The 22,688-nt window shown below is 38.4% G+C and overlaps 1 protein-coding gene across 1 annotated transcript in view; it reads left to right on the top strand.

The window, feature by feature from the left end:
• IPPK (inositol-pentakisphosphate 2-kinase) overlaps positions 1 to 22,688 on the top strand; it is a 176,474-nt gene that overhangs the window by 72,312 nt on the left and 81,474 nt on the right. The window contains exons 4-6 of the mRNA XM_053721185.1: positions 938 to 1,004; positions 4,890 to 5,008; positions 13,677 to 13,766. Coding sequence (XP_053577160.1) covers positions 938 to 1,004; positions 4,890 to 5,008; positions 13,677 to 13,766 — 276 coding nt within the window. The remainder of the gene's footprint in view (positions 1 to 937; positions 1,005 to 4,889; positions 5,009 to 13,676; positions 13,767 to 22,688) is intronic.

The following is a 22,688-nucleotide window of genomic DNA, read 5'->3' as shown; positions in this document are numbered from 1 at the left end:
TTTTGGCACATAATTACTGGCTGTAATGCGTTTAATTTGATCCTGTTGCTCATGTCACTTATGTCTTAAGTAAAGGAATGAATCTGCTAATTAGATATTAGCTACTGTGTGCACCGTATGTAACACAGCACAGTCTTCCGTCTCTCTGTAAGTCCAAGGGAATGTTAGAGCAATTATAGAGATCAATGTGCCCTAATCTTGTTATAGAAAGAAACAATTTAGATAATCTCTCTTCAGAACAAATCTGAATTTTACGTTTTCATGTTATACTGTATATGTGTTGTTGCACCTCTAAGCTTGGGGCCACGCTGCAACGGTTATTACTTTACTTACCGTACTCCTCTACTTCACCCCATTTGCAACACAAGTGAGTCTTCTCTATACAAATGGTTCATAACTGCCCTGTCTTTATATTTCTGGGCCAGTGTGTTTTTATGTAGAAGTTTTGCTACTTGTAATGTTCTTAAACAATTGCTTATTCTGTTTCTACAATCAAATTTAATTTGAAGGTCAGTGCAAAGGTTTACACTGTGACCCCTAGTTCTCTAGGGTCAGTAATGCCAAATGAAATGTTCTGAGTTGGTGTCTTTATTTTTGTTTTTGTTTTTTTGTACTGAATGCCCCATGCAAGACCTAATGCAGCTAGATTTTAGATTAGTTCCCTTTATTTAGTGAGGTCTATCGAGCAGTATGCATTTTGGGAGTTCAGTTTCTGTAAACACTTTGTAGACTTTCTCCTTCTAGAACCCCACTTCCCTTTACAGAGCGGAGGTCTCCCCTGCTGTGCTGGTGCCATAGTGCCCTCATGCAGAGTGTGCAGATATGAATGAGAATCCTGTTTTACTACATTTCCCTGTAAAATCACTATCTGACCTCCTCAGCTGAGTTTGCCACATACACCGATAAGCATTATTTCCTTACTGTGTTTTATTTACAGGAAGTGGTGACGTTGCCTCTGGACTTTCTGAAGAGTCTGTGTTTAAAGGTCCAGTCCGAGAGGCCGGGTAAGAATCCTCTGGGCATTTGCTGCCGTAATAAAACTTTTATCTGGTTTTCTAGAGTCATAAAACAAACAGAAAAAAATCCTCCTGGCCAAAGCTGCTGGTGTATTTGTGTCTGCGGCAGACGGTATAATGCAGATCAGTCCCTATTGTTCTTGTAGACGTCTAGTTAGGCTGCTTGTTCTGATCTTATTAAAATCCAGCTCAGTAGTAATTAACTAATCAGATATCTCCCCCCACCACCACAGACTGTGCAGATGACAAAGTATGTATGTGCAGCCTTGGTATCTTGCCAATGATTGTGCTAGAATTAGTCACAAGATAGCCTACCTACTCTCCCCCCCCCCCCAATGGTGCAATATGATTGACCTTAAAGTCAGCTGTTATATCTGTTGCATCGAAAAGTGGGTGGTTTAAAATGTGTTTAAATATTACTTTGAGGTGTGTCACTATCTGCCAATTAGTGGGGTGGTGGTTGAATTCAACCAGTGAGCAATCCCTCATTAAGGATGATGAGTTCACAAACGTACAAAGTCTGATTCATGGACTTGCATTTATATGTATCACAACACCTGATCATTGCTACCTAAGCCCCCTTTACTAGAATGTTCTTTATTTTTATGTCTTTTTTTGTAATGGACCTACATAATCATAAACCAACATTCTGATTTCCATAAACTGGCCTTTTGTCTGTAGAAGGGAACAGCTTCTCATACTTTATGGAATATAACATGTTTGTTTATGAATCTATTGGGCCACTAAAAGTTATCAGTCTGCTAATAAGAATATTATTTGTGGGACGAGTATGGCAATAACTTTTCCTGCTTTTCTAGAAAGTTAATAATTGCAGTGTTAATGTGCTTAAAGGGTCATGTGATTTTAGATCATTAATGGCCAAATTCCTAAGATACGGGGGCCTCAGGTCAATGTTTTAGAAGCCTTTAAGGGTTGTATATAACTATGGCTGTTAAACCCCAAAAATTTTCTTTCGAGTTGCAGCTACACAAATTATTAGTTGTGCTTTTTTCTAGGACCAAAAAACTGATAAATTTGTTCTGCTTTTTCCCAGGGGATATACAAACTAGTGCAGGGGGTCGCACATGGCTCCTGGACCGCCAGTTGGCCAATCCTGATTTAGGTTATTAATTTAAAATAATAATCTCTAAATTTATCTAAGTAGCATTTCCCTAAACAAATTACATTGAAAGGAAGAGATATAATATATACAGTGGATATAAAAAGTCTACACACCCCTGTTAAAATGTCAGGTTTCTGTGATGTAAATAAATGAGACAAAGATAAATAAATTCAGAACCTTTTCCACTTTTAATGTGACCTATAAACTGTGCAATTCAATTGAAAAACTAAAATATTTTAGGAGGAGGTAAGTAAACAAACAAATAATAATGAAGATGTAGCTGTGTTCAGAATGAAGTAATCATATTCAAAATCATGTTAAATCGGAGTCAGTACACATCATTTAAAGTGTCTCTGATTAACCCAAAAAAAAGTTTTAGTCGCATCCTACAGCAAAAGCCATGGTCCGCAGAGAGCTTCTAAAGCATCAGAGGGATCTCTTTGATAAAAGGTATCAGTGAGGAGAAGGGTACAAAAGAATTTCCAAGGCATTAGATATACCATGGAACACAGTGAAGACAGTCATCATCAAGTGAAGAAAATATGGTGCAACAGTGACATTACCAAGAACTGGATGTCCCTCCAAAATTGATGAAAAGACAAGAAGAAAACTGCTCTGGGAGGCTGCCAAGAGGCCTACAGCAACATTAAAGGAGCTGCAGGAATATCTGGCAAGTACTGGCTGTATGGTGCATGTGACAACAATCTCACATATTCTTCATATGTCTGGGCTATGGGGTAGAGTGGCAAGATGGAAGCCTTTTATTACCAAGAAAAACATCCAAGCCTGGCTAAATTCTGCAAAAACACATCTGAAGTCTCCCAAAAGCATGTGGGAAAAGGTGTTATGGTCTGATGAAACCAAGGTTTAACTTTTTGGCCATATTTCCAAAAGATATGTTTGACGCAAAAACACTGCACATCACCAAAAGAACACCATACACATAGTGAAGCATGGTGGCAGCATCATGCTTTGGGGCTGTTTATCAACAGCTTGAACTGGGGTCTTAGTCAAGGTAGAGGGCATTATGAACAGTTCCAAATACCAGTCAATATTGGCACAAAACCTTCAGGCTTCTGCTAGAAAGCTGAACATGAAGAGGAACTTCATCTTTCATTATGACAATGACACAAAGCATGCATCCAAATCAACAAAGGAATGGCTTCACCAGAAGAAGATTAAAGTTTTGGGATGGCCCAGCCAGAGCCCAGACCTGAATCCGTTTTTAAAATCTGTGGGGTGATCTGAAGAGGGCTGTGCACAGGAGATACCCTCGCAATCTGACAGATTTGGAGTATTTTTGCAAAGAAGAGTGGGCAAATCTTGCCAAGTCAAGATGTGCCATGCTGATAGACTCATACCCAAAAAGACTGAGTGCTGTAATAAAATCAAGATGCTTTAACAAAGTCTTAGTTTAAGGGTGTGCACACTTATGCAACCATATTTTATTTTTTTATTTTTACTTCCCTCCACCTAAAAGATTTCAGTTTGTTTTTCAATTGAGTTGTACAATTGAGTTGTACAGTTTATAGGTCATGAAATTATTTTTTTGTCATTTTTTTACATCACAGAAACCTGACATTTTAACAGGAGTGTGTAGACTTTTTATATCCACTGTAGATAGAGATAGATAGATAGATAGATAGATCTCGATCTCTAGATAGATCTCAATCTAATAAAATAACTTTCTGACGGGAAACAACTCTGCAGTGTCACAGATGAGGTTAACCGATCTAAGCAAATGACTGACCAAGCCATATTTGTCGGCCTACAGGACATGGCTTGTTTGTGATGAAATGAGGATTTGCTATCATTACTGCTGTTTCTGTAATAGCCGCGTGTATAGCAGATAGCGTACTTTCGTCCAGTGGTTGTCACACAATGCACATCATTTTTATTGTACAGTTTAAAGTCCTCTTAGCATCCTGCAATGCTCGGATTAAAAAAAAATAATGCATCTTTCATTTTTGCTTAATTTCTTGTCTTTGGAAGAGCCTGGCTCCTCACTGCCAGTATGTGCATATTTGTTTCTAACAAAGACTAGTGACAATGAGCCAATGTGATGCCCGGTCACCCACACCATAAGTGCGAATAGGAGCTTGCGCCAGCAGAGTGAATGAGGAAGTGCACGTGCTCAGTACGGCTTTGTCTTTTTCCCCCTTAATAATAGCATGGATAGAGGTGGCCAGATCTGAAAAGATTTTATTACAATTTGCCAAAGCAGGGTGCAGAATTGTGGTATATCCATTAACAAAGGATTAAAGGAGCATTGTACTCAATTTTTTAGAGCAGACATCCTCAAACTTGGCCCTCCAGAGGTTTTGGAACTAAATTTCCCATGATGCTCAGCCAGCATATCAGCTCTCTGAGCTTCATGGGAAATGTAGTTCCGAAACCTCTGGAGGGCCAAGTTTGAGGATGTCTTAGAGCATTATTATTTTATTGAGAGATAATATATACATATCTCCTGCTAATGCTCCCTGGCTGATATGCCCATCGTCTATTGATATACACACCTCCAGCAGCTGTGCCACCCTATCAGGGAAGGGGCAGTACCCCCCCCCCCCCTTATTATCTGTATAAAATCGTGTAATGATGCATGAAGATATCGGATGTGCAAATACTTTTGCTTCAGGTAGGAATATAATAATTGTATAGTTTAGTCTGTACAAGACGGTTATAGTTTTATTTGTTTTCTTATTCTGAAATTTGAAGCCAGTGGGAACTTACTTTGTCCCTTTTTGTTTCAGAGTCACGGTGCGAAAAAGAGATGGACGTCAGTGGTTACGCCATGTGCCTTCCAAATCTAACCCGGCTACAGACCTTCCCATTTGTAGAGCACAGACCCATCTTCTGCATAGAAATTAAGGTGAACAGACGTGAGGCAGCATGAAGGCATGCCCTGCCTGCTGGTGTACGGTATACTGCACATTCTTATCCCCTCTAGAAGCAGAACCATTAAATAATGCAGCGCTGTAGTAACTGTATGGGGTGTTAGGCAAGAAATTGCAGATCCATTGTGTGCAAACTGTTTGTGTGGGAGAAATCTGCTACAATGTATTTATGTAAAAACCTATATTGATCACTTTCACACAATTCTAAATATGATTTCCTACTTAATTAAAACTGCGGATTGGTATTTAATTAGTATTATCCCATCTGTACCTAACCAGTCCTGTGCTGCAGTTTTTTTTATTTTTAATACAAATCAGGAAATCAGGGCGGGAGCTTGCTATCACAAGCGTACACTTGTCTGGGCACTGCCTGTGGTGGTGGGGGAGATATCTGATTAGTTAATTACTGCAGAGGTCAGTCTGGAAGGGTTGTGGTGGAAACAACAACAAAACAACCCAGTAGGACATCAGTTGCAGGTCCGTGTCAGGTAAAAGAACAGCTACCAGGAGAACAGTCCTAATCACTAAGCAAAGGCCGGTTTAAGAGATGAGGTTAGGCAGCAGAAGGTAGTCATGCAGATTGAAGGTCTAAAAAGCATATTAGAAATTCTAGCACAGTTAGCAATTACAATCAGGACACAAGTGGATGCTCAGAGGTACAGGCCAAGACTAGTGTCCGTCATATTCAGATGAGGCTAAAGCACCAACTCACACACAGGAAACTCTAGACAGACCTATATGTGGGGATAGAGCGAAGGGTATTATCACTTTCTTCTGTTAAGTGTGATCAGTCCACGGGTCATCATTACTTCTGGGATATTACTCCTCCCCAACAGGAAGTGCAAGAGGATTCACCCAGCAGAGCTGCATATAGCTCCTCCCCTCTACGTCACTCCCAGTCATTCTCTTGCACCCAACGACTAGATAGGATGTGTGAGAGGACTATGGTGATTATACTTAGTTTTATATCTTCAATCAAAAGTTTGTTATTTTAAAATAGCACCGGAGTGTGTTATCTCTCTGGCAGAGTTTGAAGAAGAATCTACCAGAGTTTTTGTTATGATTTTAGCCGGAGTAGTTAAGATCATATTGCTGTTTCTCGGCCATCTGAGGAGAGGTAAACTTCAGATCAGGGGACAGCGGGCAGATGAATCTGCATAGAGGTATGTAGCAGTTTTTATTTTCTGACAATGGAATTGATGAGAAAATCCTGCCATACCGATATAATGTCATGTATGTATACTTTACACTTCAGTATTCTGGGGAATGGTACTTCTCTAGAATTACACTGTAAGAAATACATAAAGCTGTTTAATAACTAGAGATTATGTTTAACGTTTTTGCTGGAATGTAAAATCGTTTTCATTTACTGAGGTACTGAGTGAATAAATGTTTGGGCACTATTTTTCCACTTGGCAGTTGCTTAATCTGTTTTCTGACAGTTTCTGTTCTCCCTCACTGCTGTGTGTGAGGGGGAGGGGCCGTTTTTTGGCGCTTTTACTACGCATCAAATATTTCAGTCAGCAACTCATTGTATTCCCTGCATGATCCGGTTCATCTCTACAGAGCTCAGGGGTCTTCAAAACTTATTTTGAGGGAGGTAATTTCTCTCAGCAGAGCTGTGAGAATTATAGTTTGACTGAGATAAAAAACGTTTATTCTGTAATTTGTTTCCTGCTTTCAGAATTTGTTATCTTTGCTAATGGGATTAAACCTTTGCTAAAGTTGTGTTATTTACAAGGATTGAGGCTATAACTGTTTCAATTTATTAATTTTCAACTGTCATAGATCTTCTGTGCTTCTTAAAGGCACAGTACGTTTTAATATTATTCTAATTGAATTGTATTTCCAAGTTACAAGTTTATTTGCTAGTGTGTTAAACATGTCTGATTCAGAGGATGATACCTGTGTCATTTGTTGCAATGCCAAAGTGGAGCCCAATAGAAATTTATGTACTAACTGTATTGATGCTACTTTAAATAAAAGTCAATCTGTACAAATTGAACAAATTTCACCAAACAACGAGGGGAGAGTTATGCCGACTAACTCGCCTCACGTGTCAGTACCTACATCTCCCGCTCAGAGGGAGGTGCGTGATATTGTAGCGCCGAGTACATCTGGGCGGCCATTACAAATCACATTACAGGATATGGCTACTGTTATGACTGAGGTTTTGGCTAAATTACCAGAACTAAGAGGTAAGCGTGATCACTCTGGGGTGAGAACAGAGTGCGCTGATAATATTAGGGCCATGTCAGACACTGCGTCACAGGTGGCAGAACATGAGGACGGAGAACTTCATTCTGTGGGTGACGGTTCTGATCCAAACAGACTGGATTCAGATATTTCAAATTTTAAATTTAAACTGGAAAACCTCCGTGTATTACTAGGGGAGGTGTTAGCGGCTCTGAATGATTGTAACACAGTTGCAATACCAGAGAAAATGTGTAGGTTGGATAAATATTTTGCGGTACCGACGAGTACTGAGGTTTTTCCTATACCTAAGAGACTTACTGAAATTGTTACTAAGGAGTGGGATAGACCCGGTGTGCCGTTCTCACCCCCTCCGATATTTAGAAAAATGTTTCCAATAGACGCCACCACAAGGGACTTATGGCAAACGGTCCCTAAGGTGGAGGGAGCAGTTTCTACCTTAGCTAAGCGTACCACTATCCCGGTGGAGGATAGCTGTGCTTTTTCAGATCCAATCGATAAAAAATTAGAGGGTTACCTTAAGAAAATGTTTGTTCAACAAGGTTTTATATTGCAACCCCTTGCATGCATTGCGCCGATCACGGCTGCAGCGGCATTCTGGATTGAGTCTCTGGAAGAGAACATTGGTTCAGCTACTCTGGATGACATTACGGACAGGCTTAGAGTCCTTAAACTAGCTAATTCATTCATTTCGGAGGCCGTAGTACATCTTACTAAACTTACGGCGAAGAATTCAGGATTCGCCATTCAGGCACGCAGGGCGCTGTGGCTAAAATCCTGGTCAGCTGATGTTACTTCTAAGTCTAAATTGCTTAATATACCTTTCAAAGGGCAGACCTTATTCGGGCCCGGGTTGAAAGAGATTATCGCTGACATTACAGGAGGTAAAGGCCATGCCCTGCCTCAGGACAAAGCCAAAGCCAAGACTAGACAGTCTAATTTTCGTTCCTTTCGTAATTTCAAAGCAGGAGCAGCATCAACTTCCTCTGCACCAAAACAGGAAGGAGCTGTTGCTCGCTACAGACAAGGCTGGAAACCTAACCAGTCCTGGAACAAGGGCAAGCAGACTAGGAAACCTGCTGCTGCCCCTAAAACAGCATGAATTGAGGGCCCCCGATCCGGGATCGGATCTAGTGGGGGGCAGACTTTCTCTCTTCGCCCAGGCTTGGGCAAGAGATGTTCAGGATCCCTGGGCGCTAGAGATAATATTTCAGGGATACCTTCTGGACTTCAAATACTCTCCTCCAAGAGAGAGATTTCATCTGTCAAGATTGTCAACAATCCAGACAAAGAAAGAGGCGTTTCTACGCTGCGTACAAGAGCTCTTGTTAATGGGAGTAATCCATCCAGTTCCACGATCGGAACAGGGACAGGGGTTTTACTCAAATCTGTTTGTGGTTCCCAAAAAAGAGGGAACTTTCAGACCAATCCTGGACTTAAAGATCCTAAACAAATTCCTAAGAGTTCCATCGTTCAAGATGGAGACTATTCGGACAATTTTACCTATGATCCAAGAGGGTCAGTACATGACCACTGTAGATTTAAAAGATGCTTACCTTCACATACCGATTCACAAAGATCATTATCGGTACCTAAGGTTTGCCTTCCTAGACAGGCATTACCAGTTTGTGGCTCTTCCATTCGGATTGGCTACAGCTCCAAGAATCTTCACAAAGGTTCTGGGTGCTCTTCTGGCGGTACTAAGACCGCGGGGAATCTCGGTAGCTCCATACCTAGACGACATTCTGATACAAGCTTCAAGCTTTCAAACTGCCAAGTCTCATACAGAGTTAGTGCTGGCATTTCTAAGGTCACATGGATGGAAGGTGAACGAAAAGAAAAGTTCACTCGTTCCACTCACAAGAGTTCCCTTCCTGGGGACTCTTATAGATTCTGTAGAAATGAAGATTTACCTGACAGAGGACAGGCTATCAAGACTTCAAAGTGCTTGCCGCACCCTTCATTCCATTCAACACCCGTCAGTGGCTCAATGCATGGAGGTAATCGGCTTAATGGTAGCGGCAATGGACATAGTACCCTTTGCACGCTTACACCTCAGACCACTGCAACTGTGCATGCTAAGTCAGTGGAATGGGGATTACTCAGACTTATCCCCTTCTCTGAATCTGGATCAAGAGACCAGAAATTCTCTTCTATGGTGGCTTTCTCGGCCACATCTGTCCAGGGGGATGCCATTCAGCAGACCAGACTGGACAATTGTAACAACAGACGCCAGCCTTCTAGGTTGGGGTGCCGTCTGGAATTTTCTGAAGGCTCAGGGACAATGGAGTCAGGAGGAGAGTCTCCTGCCAATAAACATTCTGGAATTGAGAGCAGTTCTCAATGCCCTCCTGGCTTGGCCCCAGTTGACAACTCGGGGGTTCATCAGGTTTCAGTCGGACAACATCACGACTGTAGCTTACATCAACCATCAGGGAGGGACAAGAAGCTCCCTAGCTATGATGGAAGTATCAAAGATAATTCGCTGGGCAGAGTCTCACTCTTGCCACCTGTCAGCAATCCACATCCCGGGAGTGGAGAACTGGGAGGCGGATTTCTTAAGTCGTCAGACTTTTTTCATCCGGGGGAGTGGGAACTTCATCCGGAGGTCTTTGCCCAAATACTTCGACGTTGGGGCAAACCAGAGATAGATCTCATGGCGTCTCGACAGAACGCCAAGCTTCCTCGTTACGGGTCCAGATCCAGGGATCCAGGAGCAGTCCTGATAGATGCTCTGACAGCACCTTGGGACTTCAGGATGGCTTACGTGTTTCCACCCTTCCCGTTGCTTCCTCGATTGATTGCCAGAATCAAACAAGAGAGAGCATCAGTGATTCTAATAGCACCTGCGTGGCCACGCAGGACTTGGTATGCAGACCTGGTGGACATGTCATCCTGTCCACCTTGGTCTCTACCTCTGAAACAGGACCTTCTGATACAGGGTCCCTTCAAACATCAAAATCTAACTTCTCTGAAGCTGACTGCTTGGAAATTGAACGCTTGATTTTATCAAGACGTGGGTTTTCTGAGTCAGTTATTGATACCTTAATACAGGCTAGGAAACCTGTTACCAGAAAGATTTACCATAAGATATGGCGTAAATACCTATATTGGTGTGAATCCAAAGGTTACTCTTGGAGTAAGGTTAGGATTCCTAGGATATTGTCTTTTCTACAAGAAGGTTTAGAAAAGGGTTTATCTGCTAGTTCATTAAAGGGACAGATCTCAGCTCTGTCCATTCTGTTACACAAACGTCTGTCAGAAGTTCCTGACGTCCAGGCTTTTTGTCAGGCTTTGGCCAGGATTAAGCCTGTGTTTAAAACTGTTGCTCCACCATGGAGTTTAAACCTTGTTCTTAATGTTTTACAGGGCGTTCCGTTTGAACCCCTTCATTCCATTGATATAAAGTTGTTATCTTGGAAAGTTCTATTTTTAATGGCTATTTCCTCGGCTCGAAGAGTCTCTGAATTATCAGCCTTACATTGTGATTCTCCTTATTTGATTTTTCATTCGGATAAGGTAGTCCTGCGTACTAAACCTGGGTTCTTACCTAAGGTAGTTACTAACAGGAATATCAATCAAGAGATTGTTGTTCCTTCTTTATGCCCAAATCCTTCTTCAAAGAAGGAACGTCCACTGCACAACCTGGATGTAGTCCGTGCTCTAAAATTTTACTTACAGGCAACTAAGGAATTTCGACAAACGTCTTCTCTGTTTGTCATTTACTCTGGGCAGAGGAGAGGTCAAAAAGCTTCCGCTACCTCTCTTTCTTTTTGGCTTCGTAGCATAATTCGTTTAGCTTATGAGACTGCTGGACAGCAGCCTCCTGAAAGAATTACAGCTCATTCTACTAGAGCTGTGGCTTCCACTTGGGCCTTCAAGAATGAGGCCTCTGTTGAACAGATTTGCAAGGCTGCAACTTGGTCTTCGCTTCATACTTTTTCCAAATTTTACAAATTTGACACTTTTGCTTCATCGGAGGCTATTTTTGGGAGAAAGGTTCTTCAGGCAGTGGTTCCTTCTGTATAAAGAGCCTGCCTATCCCTCCCGTCATCCGTGTACTTTTGCTTTGGTATTGGTATCCCAGAAGTAATGATGACCCGTGGACTGATCACACTTAACAGAAGAAAACATAATTTATGCTTACCTGATAAATTCCTTTCTTCTGTAGTGTGATCAGTTCACGGCCCGCCCTGTTTTTAAGGCAGGTAAATATTTTTTTAATTTATACTCCAGTCACCACTTCACCCTTGGCTTTTCCTTTCTCGTTGGTCCTTGGTCGAATGACTGGGAGTGATGTAGAGGGGAGGAGCTATATGCAGCTCTGCTGGGTGAATCCTCTTGCACTTCCTGTTGGGGAGGAGTAATATCCCAGAAGTAATGATGACCCGTGGACTGATCACACTACAGAAGAAAGGAATTTATCAGGTAAGCATAAATTATGTTTTTTTACATTGTGCCACAGTGACGGGATAATGACATGAACCGATGACACGGAAGTGTGTTCCAATCAGCGCACAAAACGTCTCATTTAAAAATGCTTATGACCTACAAATATGTGGGACAACAAATTATTGTCTCAAAGATGACATTTCCCATAGGCAATGCAGAAGTAACGATGATGGTTCTTGCAATACTAACACATTTACCTTCCTAGCAATAAACGTGCAGGGAATGCGCAACTCCTGTTTGGCTGAGGCTGCTGGTATTGGCTGGAACAGCAGCTTGTTTTAAAATTTAAATAAATAAACCATGCAGTGTGGGGGACCTGCCTAAAGGACAATAATAATTAATAATTGTGCAGTATATTTTTTTTTTTTAATTAAAGGGACAGTCTAGGCCAAAATAAACTAGGGCATGTCATTTTAAACAATTTTCCAATTTTACTTTTATCACCAATTTTGCTTTGTTCTCTTGGTATTCTTAGTTGAAAGCTTAACCTAGGAGGTTCATATGCTAATTTCTTAGACCTTGAATGCCACCTCTTTTCAGAACTCATTTTAATAGTTTTTCACCACTAGAGGGTGTTAGTTCATGTTTTTCATATAGATAACACTGTGCACGTGAAGTTTTCTCGGAGCAGGCAGTGATTGGCTAAACTGCAAGTCTGTCAAAAGAACTGAAATAAAGGGGCAGTTTGCAGAGGCTTAGATACAAGATAATCAGAGGTTAAAAGTATATTAATATAACACTGTTGGTTATGCAAAACTGGGGAATTGATAATAAAGGAATTATCATCTATCTTTTAAAACAATAAAAATTCTGGTGTAGACTGTCCCTTTAAGAAGGAAAATGCTCTTTAGAAAAGACTGGGAGATGCTTAAAGGGACCCAACATTTTTCTTTCATTATTTAGACAGAGCATGTGATTTTAAACAACTTTTTACTTTGCTTCTTTTATCTAAATTGCTTAATTCTCTCCTTATCCTCAGTTGAAAAGCATATCTAGGCAGGCTCAGGAGCAGGAATGCATTACTGGAACTAGCTGCTGATTGGTGGCTGCACAAAAATGCCTCTCTCCATTGGTTCACCAGATGTCTTCATATAGCTCCCAGTAGTGTATAGCTGCTCCTTTTAAAAAATGATACCAAGAGAATGAAGCAAATTAGTGAATACAAGTAAATTGGAAAGCAGTTTAAAACCACACGTTCTATTTGAATCCTGAAAAAGAGAAATGTTGGGTTTCATGCCCCTTTAACAGTTATTGAGGCACTATGTCAGACTAATTGTTGCCGCTGGCAGGACTGTATTCTCGGCGTGAATACACAGCCGTAAACGTGAGAGAACAAAAACTAAAGCTAGTATTTCTAATAATGGAAACGCAGCTGTGAAACCATTCACATTAGTGCCCATCTAAATTCGTTTTGGAGCAACTACGTTTGTAAACAACCGGCTGTTTCATAGATTCGATAAATAAGGGGTGGAAAAATATCGCTCATCACTACATTTGATCCAAGGATGGGCCAACTCCCAAGTTTATATTCCTGCTTTTTCAAGTAAAGATACCAAGAGAACGAAGAAAAATTGATAATAGGCGTAAATGATAAAGTTGCTTAAAATGACTCTATCTGAATTATGAAAGAAAAATGTTTGATTTTGTGTCCCTTAAATATAGAATGTATGTGTCCCTGAGCCATGTGTGTTAGTGAGCACTGTATGCGCTGAGAGCTAGAGGCGGGTCTTACAGAGCGAGGAGGGGAGCAGATCACGGGCATCTCTGAGTATCGGCGCCAGCTGTCAGCCCATAGTGTATCCCGGCTGTAATACATCTGTCTCTAATGCTGTCTGCTAGTTAAAATGTATTCTGCTCTGTGTGTCCCTACGTATGTGCAGTAGTATAGCATTATATATTATCTATGTCTTGTATCTTAGGCACAGATGTTCTGGTTTTATTTTTCCCTCTTTCTCATTTTTTTTTATTTTTCTTCAGCCAAAATGTGGTTTTATTCCGTCCTCTGCCCACATTACAAAAGAGATAAAGAAGAAGGTTTGTCGCTTCTGCATGTATCAGCACCTAAAGGTAATGAGAATGTCACACAGCCACGGTGCTTAGCCGCATTGTGGTATGAACAGCCATATGCCGTGTTTACTAAAGTATTGACACATTTACCTTCCTAGCAATAAACGTGCAGGGAATGCTATGCACAACTCCTGTTTGGCTGAGGCTGCTGGTATTGGCTGGAGCAGCTTGTTTTAAAATTTAAATAAATAAACCATGCAGTGTGGGGGACGTGTGTGTGTGTGTGTGTGTGTGTGTGTGTGTATGTGTGTATATATATATATATATATATGTATATATATGTGTGTGTGTGTGTGTGTGTATATATATATATATATATATATATATATATATATATATATATATATATATATATATATATATATATATATATATATATATGTATATATATGTATATATATATGTGTGTGTGTGTGTATATATATATATATATATATATATATATATATATATATATATATATATGTATGTATGTATGTATATATGTATGTATGTATATATGTATGTATGTATATATGTATGTATGTATATATATATGTATATATATGTATGTATGTATATATATATGTATATATATATATATATGTATATATATATATATGTATATATATATATATGTATATATATATATATGTATATATATATGTATATATATATATATATTCCAGAGAAATTGTTTGCCATGAATACACGTATTTACATGTCACACAGGATGAGATGTTATGATTTGCATAGGATGTTTCATTACCTTTTATTTACTTTCCTTTAATGAGTTCACAAGTTACTCTGTTGGTTGCAGAAAGTAAATGGGACATAACGTGTATTGGGGTTTGCTATTTTAAGCACCTTTTAAATAAAGATGTATTCAAAATGCTTTCTATTACTATTGGTATCAGAGATCAGGGCATCTATACTGAATATATAACTATTCACTGAATATATAACTCCCAGGTTTTCAGTGTGTATAAATTTAGACATTAATCCTGAATTAGGTTTTGTTAAGAGCATAAGTAACTACCTTTTTATAAGCTTATATTATCCTGTAAAATTTACCCAGAAGCTGGTAGGAAACGGAAGCTGTTTATAGATAATATTACAGGTCAAAGGTTTCCTCATTCAGTATCCACCTTTCTGTTATGGTTGATGATATAAAAGTCCATGGGACAGTTATTCTTTAGTGTCATTATAGAGGCAGTACAGACAGTTTACATGTGCCGTGCCAGTGTCTACAAACAAATGCAGGTACAAGTGTCACTGTGTCGTGTGAGCGATCTGGAAACTGTCCCAATAAACATAATCGTTTTATTGCAGGTTCTCAAGGGGAAAGGTAAACAAGGCTAGCAGTGTAGTAAGGGAGCAGAGAGGTTATGCTGCAAACACCACGTGTTCTAGCAACTTACACGAAAAGCAGTGTGAAAGCGTACAATAAATAAACTGGTGCATCTTTCATTATACCTTACGTATATGGTGCAGGATTAGCCCAGATTATGCACTTGTAATACAGCAGCGGGAAGAAATCTAATTTAAAAATTTTGTGCAAAAATGTAAATTGTTTTTAAAAATGAAATGGTAATTCTGCACTGTGACAAGCAGATTCTGCAGTTTTGTTTGTTTTTACCTTATTTCTGCACTAATTGCTGTTTTGTACAATAACCATATTTTTTAAGGACTTAGTTAAAACAGACAAAAAAGACAGAACAGCACAGACTCCTCTGAGTGTAGTATTTAAAAACACTTCATGGTAATTTATTACCGCACACAAATTCAAACTCGCACTAAACAACCTCAAACATGTGAGGGATGTTAAAACGCATCCAGAAACACCATTAGGTTCCACAGCAAATCAAGACACTGATGTCCAAAAAGATACCTCTCCCTCAGTAAGGATAAGTTGTCCCCGTTAAGGGTGGCGGGTGAAAACGTCTTCTCTGGGTCAAGAGGTTCCATAAGTCCCAATGTAAGTATCCGATGTAAAACGAAACCGCCACACTAAGCAGCTCGATCCAAACAGTAGCTGGCTTGTGGATCCAAACAGCTGCGTGTGGCATAGACGGTAGGCGTGCCTTACGCGTTTTGGAGTGATCTCCCTACTTCACCTGCCACCCTTAACAACAGGGACAACTTATCCTTACTGAGGGAGAGGTATTTTTTTGGACATCAGTGTCTTGATTTGCTGTGGAACCTAATGGTGTTTCCGGATGTGTTTTAACATCCCTCACATGTTTGAGGTTGTTTAGTGCGAGTTTGAATTTGTGTGCAGTAATAAATTACCATGAAGTGTTTTTAAATACTACACTCAGAGGAGTCTGCGCTATTCTGTTCTGTCTGTGTTTTTTTTGTTTTGTTTCTTGTCTAGCAATTTTCCAGCTTGCAGTGCTGAGCACTGAGAAAGCAGTGACTCCAATGAGGCTCACTACCAGCACCTGAGCATAATTTTATGCATTCTATATCCTTTTTTTTTTTTTTTTTTTTTTTTTTTTTTTTTTTTTTATTAACAAAATACATAACACATAACAAAACATTACACATGTTACAAGACATTACTAACACAATAAGAAAACACTACGTTATTCTTTGTGTGCTTAACTAGGTTCTATCTTTTATTACTTTTCACTCTTTCTATAGCCCTTTATCCGCTTATATTGCTTTGGGGAGATGGAGATTCCCTTGTTATCTTTTCCCATATTATCTTAGCTTCTAAGGATATTTCTTGTCTATTATTTATCATATAGAAATATTCTTCGCTCATTAGGTTATCGTTCACTTTGTTAATCCATTCTTCCCTTGTGGGCACTATTACCGTTTTCCATTTTTTAAGTATTAAGTTCTTTGCACTATTAAGCATAATTTGATATAAATATGCTCTTGGTTTTTCCCATTTAGGGTTTGGATTATTTAAGATGGCCGTAAGAAAGTTATTCAAATTGGTCCTATCCTCTCGTATATCAACAGTTTGAAATATACTTTTCCAAAAAACCTTTATGTGTGGGCAGGACCACATTATATGGGATAAGGAGCCCTTATTCCCACACCTTCTCCAGCAACTCTCTTGTGTATATGGAAAAAATTTTTTGATTCTAACTGGTGTGAGATACCATCTTGTTAGTATCTTTAGATTTTGTTCCAGCATTCTTGCTGATATCGAGGATTTTGCCGTCTGTTGGCATATATTTTTCCAGACTTTTAAGTCTATGTCCTGTTCTAATTCTATTTGCCACTTTTTAAAACAAGCCAGTGTCCCTTCCCCCTCCTCTTGTAATAATCTGTAAGCCTTAGAGAGGGTATGTTTAGGTTTCCACTCATATTACACAAATTCTCCATTCTTGTTAATGGTCTTAATAACTTATCCTTATCTTTATTTGTCATTATATAATGGTTAACCTGTGTATATATGAACCAATCTGTTACTCCTCTTAGTCCCTTCTCTTGTAATTCCTCCTGAGGCCTTAGCTTCCTATTATCTATTAGATTTATTATTCTATAATTATTATCCTCCTTATCCCCTTTAAAGCTTCCCTCCAAAAACTTTTTATTCTCCACTAAATCTATGAGGGGGAAGGTATAGATGAAATGTTACCTTTTTTCCTATTTATCTTGTCCCAGATCTTAACTGTTTCCCTTAATAATACTATAATTCTCTATCTCTGGAGATCTGTCCTTTGGATTTTCCAGCATTGATTACATATTCTTTTCCTACCAATTAGTTCTCCCTCCAGCTGTACCCATATTTTCACTTCCTTTTTTGTATGCCATTCTATAACTCTTTGTAAAAATGTAGCCAATCTATATTTGGCTAGATTTGGTAGTCCCATCCCACCCTCTTTTCTTTTCATATACATTGTCTCTTTACTTATTCTAGGATGTATTTTTCCCCATACATAATTATTGTTTTTTGTAGATCTTCTATATAATTACTTACTATAGGAATGGGCAAAGCTTGTAAAACATACAAAAAATCTAGGTAGGACATTCATTTGTATAATATTAATTCTCCCTAGCCATGAAATCCTTTTAGGTTACCAGGATAGAAGGTCCTTTGTTATAGTATTCTTGAGGTTAACATAGTTCAATGCATATAATTTTCCTGCGCTTTTTGTCAGATAAACCCCTAAGTATTTTAATGCTTCAACCTCTTTAAATGGGTGTGTTGTCATCATTATTTCTTGCTTCTTAACATTCATTATTTCAGATTTATTTATATTAACCAAAAAATTTGACAATGTTCCAATACCTTAAATTCTTCCAATAATTCTTTGATGGACTTGGCTGGATCCGACAGGGACAGGAGGATATCGTCTGCAAACAATGAGACTTTGTATTCGCTCTCTCTGACTTTAATGCCTCTGATTCTCTCATTTTGTCTAATGTGTGCCAATATTTCTATTGATAAAATAAATAAGGTTGGTGATAAGGGACACCCTTGTCTGGTTCCATTATGTATGCTAAATGTATTTGATAATTCGCCATTTACCATAATCCTAGCTGTTGGCTCTGTGTATAATGCCATTATTCTTTTAATGCATACTGGGCTAATGTTAAATCTCTTGAGGGTGCTTTCTAAAAATGACCAACTAATTCGGTCGAAAGCTTTTTCAGCATCGACCGAAATAAATGATGATGCTATCTTTTCTCTTTGGGCATATTCTAAGAGGTGGATATTTTTTATTATATTGTCCCTTGCTTCCCTATTCTGGACAAATCCTACCTGATCCGGGTGCACGATTCGTTCTAATATTACCTTTAATCTGTTGGCTATGATTTTAGCATATATTTTTAAATCAAGGTTTAACAGTGAAATTGGTCTATAATTTTTCACTTCCTCTTTGTTTCTCTCTGGTTTGGGGATCACTATGATTCTTGCTTCCTGCATTTCTTTAGAGAAATTTTTTCCCTTATCTATTGAATCGTACACCTCCTTCAAAAAGGGTGCCAAGATGTCTTTGTAATTTTTGTAGTATTGGCCGTATACCCGTCTGGGCCTGGAGCTTTGCCATTTGTAAGCTCTCAATAGCGTCTTGGATTTCCTGTATTTGAATTGGTTCATCTAGTTTTTGGTTTTCTTGCTCCGAAACCTGGGTTATATTAACTCCCTAAAATACTTAGACCAAGTTGATTCCTCTCTGGGGTAGGTCTCTAGATTATATAACTTATTATAGAATTTATTAAATTGTTGGGCCATTTCTTGTTGATTCTTACAGTAGCTTTTATCCCTCCTTTATCAATTTATATATACTATTTTTATTTGTTTTTTCTTTATAGCTCTCGCTAGGAGTCTCCCATTTTATCACCCTCCGTATAAAATTTACGTTTCAACCATAAAGCTTTCTTCTTATTAATACTTGACCAGTACTCCCGTATATTCCTCCTTTCCCTCTCTAGGTCTTCTTCTATTTTTCTGTTTTCTGGGTTTGCTTATGTCTTTTCTCCAAGGCCTGAATTTTTCTCATTGTCTCTCTAAAGAATTCCTCCCTAACCTTTTTCTGTATGCTCCTTAGGTTGATTAGCTCTCCCCTTAAAACACATTTATGTGCTTCCCAGAGGATTGTTGCCTCTATTTCTTCCACATCATTAAGTTGGAAGAATTCTTCAATTTTTCCGGCTATATTTTCCCTATCTTCCTGTTTCTTAATCGTGGCATCATCCAATCTCCATTTATACTGTTTTTCTTCCTGGTGTCCCCATTTTATTTTTAAGCTTACTGGAGCCTGGTCTGACCACGTCCTTGGAAGAATCTGAGTTTCCTGTATACAAATTAGCCCTTTTATGTTTGTACAGAGATAGTCCAATCTAGAATAAGAAAGGTGTGGGTTCGAGAAGAACGTATAATCTCTTTGGGTCGGATATAACAGCCTCCATACATCATATATTGCTATTTGTTCTAGACTATTATTTACTTGCTTTGTGATATATTTGGGGTACTAGACTTTTTCTTGGAATTATCCAGATTTGGATCTAACGTAATATTAAAGTCTCCTCCAAAAAACAATATCCCTTCTTGGAAATCCAGTACTATATTAATCAGTTTTTTAAAAAAACTATCTTGTTTTGTATTAGGGCCGTATATGTTAAAAATTGTCATTAATTCACCTTGGATATACCCCTTGACTCCCAAATATCTCCCTTCCTTATCTTTTACCTTCTCTTTTAGCTGAAAGTTCAAATTTTTATGGAGTGCGATACATACCCGTTCCTCCTGCCCCTGTCTGAGGCCATATAGCAAACATTATACTTATCATTTATGAATTTTGGTTCCCTATCCCTACTGAAATGGGTCTCCTGAAATAATAAAATATCACCCTTTAATTTCTCCATCTCCCTCAGAGCCATGGATCTCTTCTGGGGAGTCTTTAGCCCTTTGGCATTAATTGTAATAATCTGTATATCTTTCATTGTTTTTAACGGCTCCCCACAAGAGTCTCCTTAGGTATTACTTTCCTTTCTTTTATCATTGTGTGGCTAGTAGAACCTTTCTCTGAGTGTATCTTATAATATTTAAATTTTTTATTTACATACATAAAACGAAAAAACATTTAAAAATTGAACTAGGGGGTAGAACTTCTCCCCTGTCGGAATTTCCTGGGAAAAAACAGGATGCCATCTGTAAGAAGAAAAAAAAAAAAAAAAAAAAAAAAATCCACTCTTGTGTGGTTGCACACTTGTTTTGTGGGGTGAAAAATATATAGAAAAAATCTGAGGTGATTACTTGTGGAGGGTGTGAGGGGGAAAAAAAAAAAAAAAAAAAACCAGATAAAAAAACCATGTGCAAATCTCTAAGGAATACTTTCCTTGTCTGTATTCATAAGTGTGGTGTGGGGAGTGCGGACATCCCCTCTAGTGTTTAGCCCAAAAAAAAAAAAAAAAAAAAAAAAGGGGGGTGTGGGGGTGAAGAAAAAAGAAAACAAACAGATGAAAGACCTTATGCCTGCCTTTCCTTGTCATGTGAGGTGTGCTAAGACCCTAAACAGGGACTAATCGGGTGGGGAGAGAGAAAAAAAAAAAAAAAAAAAAAAAAGTGGTTAATATCGCATTCTAAAGTGATTCCTCGTGAAGGGAGTGAGAAGTGGGGGGGTAAGAAAAACAAATTGGTAACAGGGTATGATATCAATCTCTAGGGTGTATATTTCAATCTTGTGTGGTGACGACCCTCTGGTGTTTAGCCCTTAGGGAAAAGAAGAGAAAAAAAAAAAAAAAAGAAGAATTTTCCTTTAAAAGTGGTATGGGGTGTGAAGGCAGCCCTCTTGTGTTTAGCCCATTATGGGAAAAAAAAAAAAAAAAAAAAAAAAAAAAAAAAATCCACTCTTGTGTGGATGCACACTTGTTTTTATGGGGTGAAAAAATATATAGAAAAAATCTGAAGTGATTACTTGTAGTGTGGGTGGGGTGTAGAGACAACCCCTCTGGTGTTTTTAAAAAAAAAAAAAAAAAAAAAAAAAAAAAAAAAAAAAAAATTCTTTAAGTGTGGGGTGGGGTGTAGGAACAACCCCTCTGGTGTTAAATTTTTTTTTTTTTTTTTTTTTTTTTTTTTAACACCAGAGGGGTTGTTCCTACACCCCACCCCACACTTAAAGAATTTTTTTTTTTTTTTTTAAAAACACCAGAGGGGTTGTCTCTACACCCCACCCCACACTACAAGTAATCACTTCAGATTTTTTCTATATATTTTTTCACCCCATAAAACAAGTGTGCATCCACACAAGAGTGGATTTTTTTTTTTTTTTTTTTTTTTTTTTTTTTTAACAGCCCCATGTCTTTTGTGCATTGTCCCTTTAACTTTCTCAGGAGCATCTCTCTTATTCCTTATACATAAGTCCTTATCCCTTCTTCCTTTTTTCTTTCTCACTCTCTCTTCTTCTCCTCCTTTTTGGTTGGTTAATTTAGCTGTCCATTCTTTTTTCTTCCTCTTAACTTCTTCCCAGCTATGTTTTTGAGTGTTCCCTTTTACTGATATTCTTTGGCCCATCTCAACGAATTCATCTTTTTCAAAATCTGTGGGTATTTCAATGTCCAGTTGTAGCTTAGTTTTAATCTGGTGAATATCCTCCTTTCTTTTATAGTGTATGGTATTCCATTATGGAAGATTATTAACCGAATGGATACGTCCATTTGTACCTTAGCCCTTTCTCTTGGAGACTTCTAGTCAGGAATCTGATATCTCTCCTTTTTTTCATTGTAGCCATACTTAGATCTGCAAATATTTGAATATCCGATTGCTGGTATTTAAATGTATGTTCTCTTTTAGCTCTTCTTAATATTTGTTCTTTTAATGTGTAGTCTTGTAAATTTAGTATAACATCTCTGGTTCTGCCCGGGATAGCTTGGGTTGGCAGTCTGTGTATTCTTTCTATTTTTATGGCCTCTTCCTGGGTATCTGGTATCAGACTGACCATAATCTTTTGTACGTACACTTTTAGGTCCTCAGGTTTAACTTCTTCTGATATACCTTTTATCCTTAAATTCCCCCTCCTGGACCTATCTTCCAGATCCGTTAGTTTATCTTGCAACTCTTTATTTGTTGTGCTTGTACCTGTATGACTTTGTTTTACTTGTGTCATTTCTTGTTCTATTTCCTCCTGCTGGGTTTCTAGGGAGTTAACCCTCTGTCCCATTTCATTTATTTCTCTTTTGATTTCACGGAGTTCTGCCATGATACAATCTTTTATAGAGGTAATATCTTCTTTTGTTGCTAATTTCCTGATTTCCTCTGTTGATAATTGTATATCCATGTTTATCAAGTTTTCTTTTGCTGTTTTCTCAATATTTTGGGGCTTATATGCTGTTCTAGGCTCAAATTATGGAAAAAAGGGTTATCCTTTACGCTTGGGGATTTATTGTTTTTGTTTGCTTTGTCTATTTTGTAGATTTTTTAGTTGCCATTTCTTCTCTCTTTTACTGTTATTCCTTCTCCTTGCCTTTTTCCTTCTT

Source organism: Bombina bombina, chromosome 7 (assembly GCF_027579735.1).
Source record: "Bombina bombina isolate aBomBom1 chromosome 7, aBomBom1.pri, whole genome shotgun sequence".
Lineage (NCBI taxonomy): Eukaryota > Metazoa > Chordata > Amphibia > Anura > Bombinatoridae > Bombina > Bombina bombina.
The sequence above is the reverse complement of the archived record's forward strand: the minus strand, read 5'-3'. Positions and strand labels throughout refer to the sequence as shown.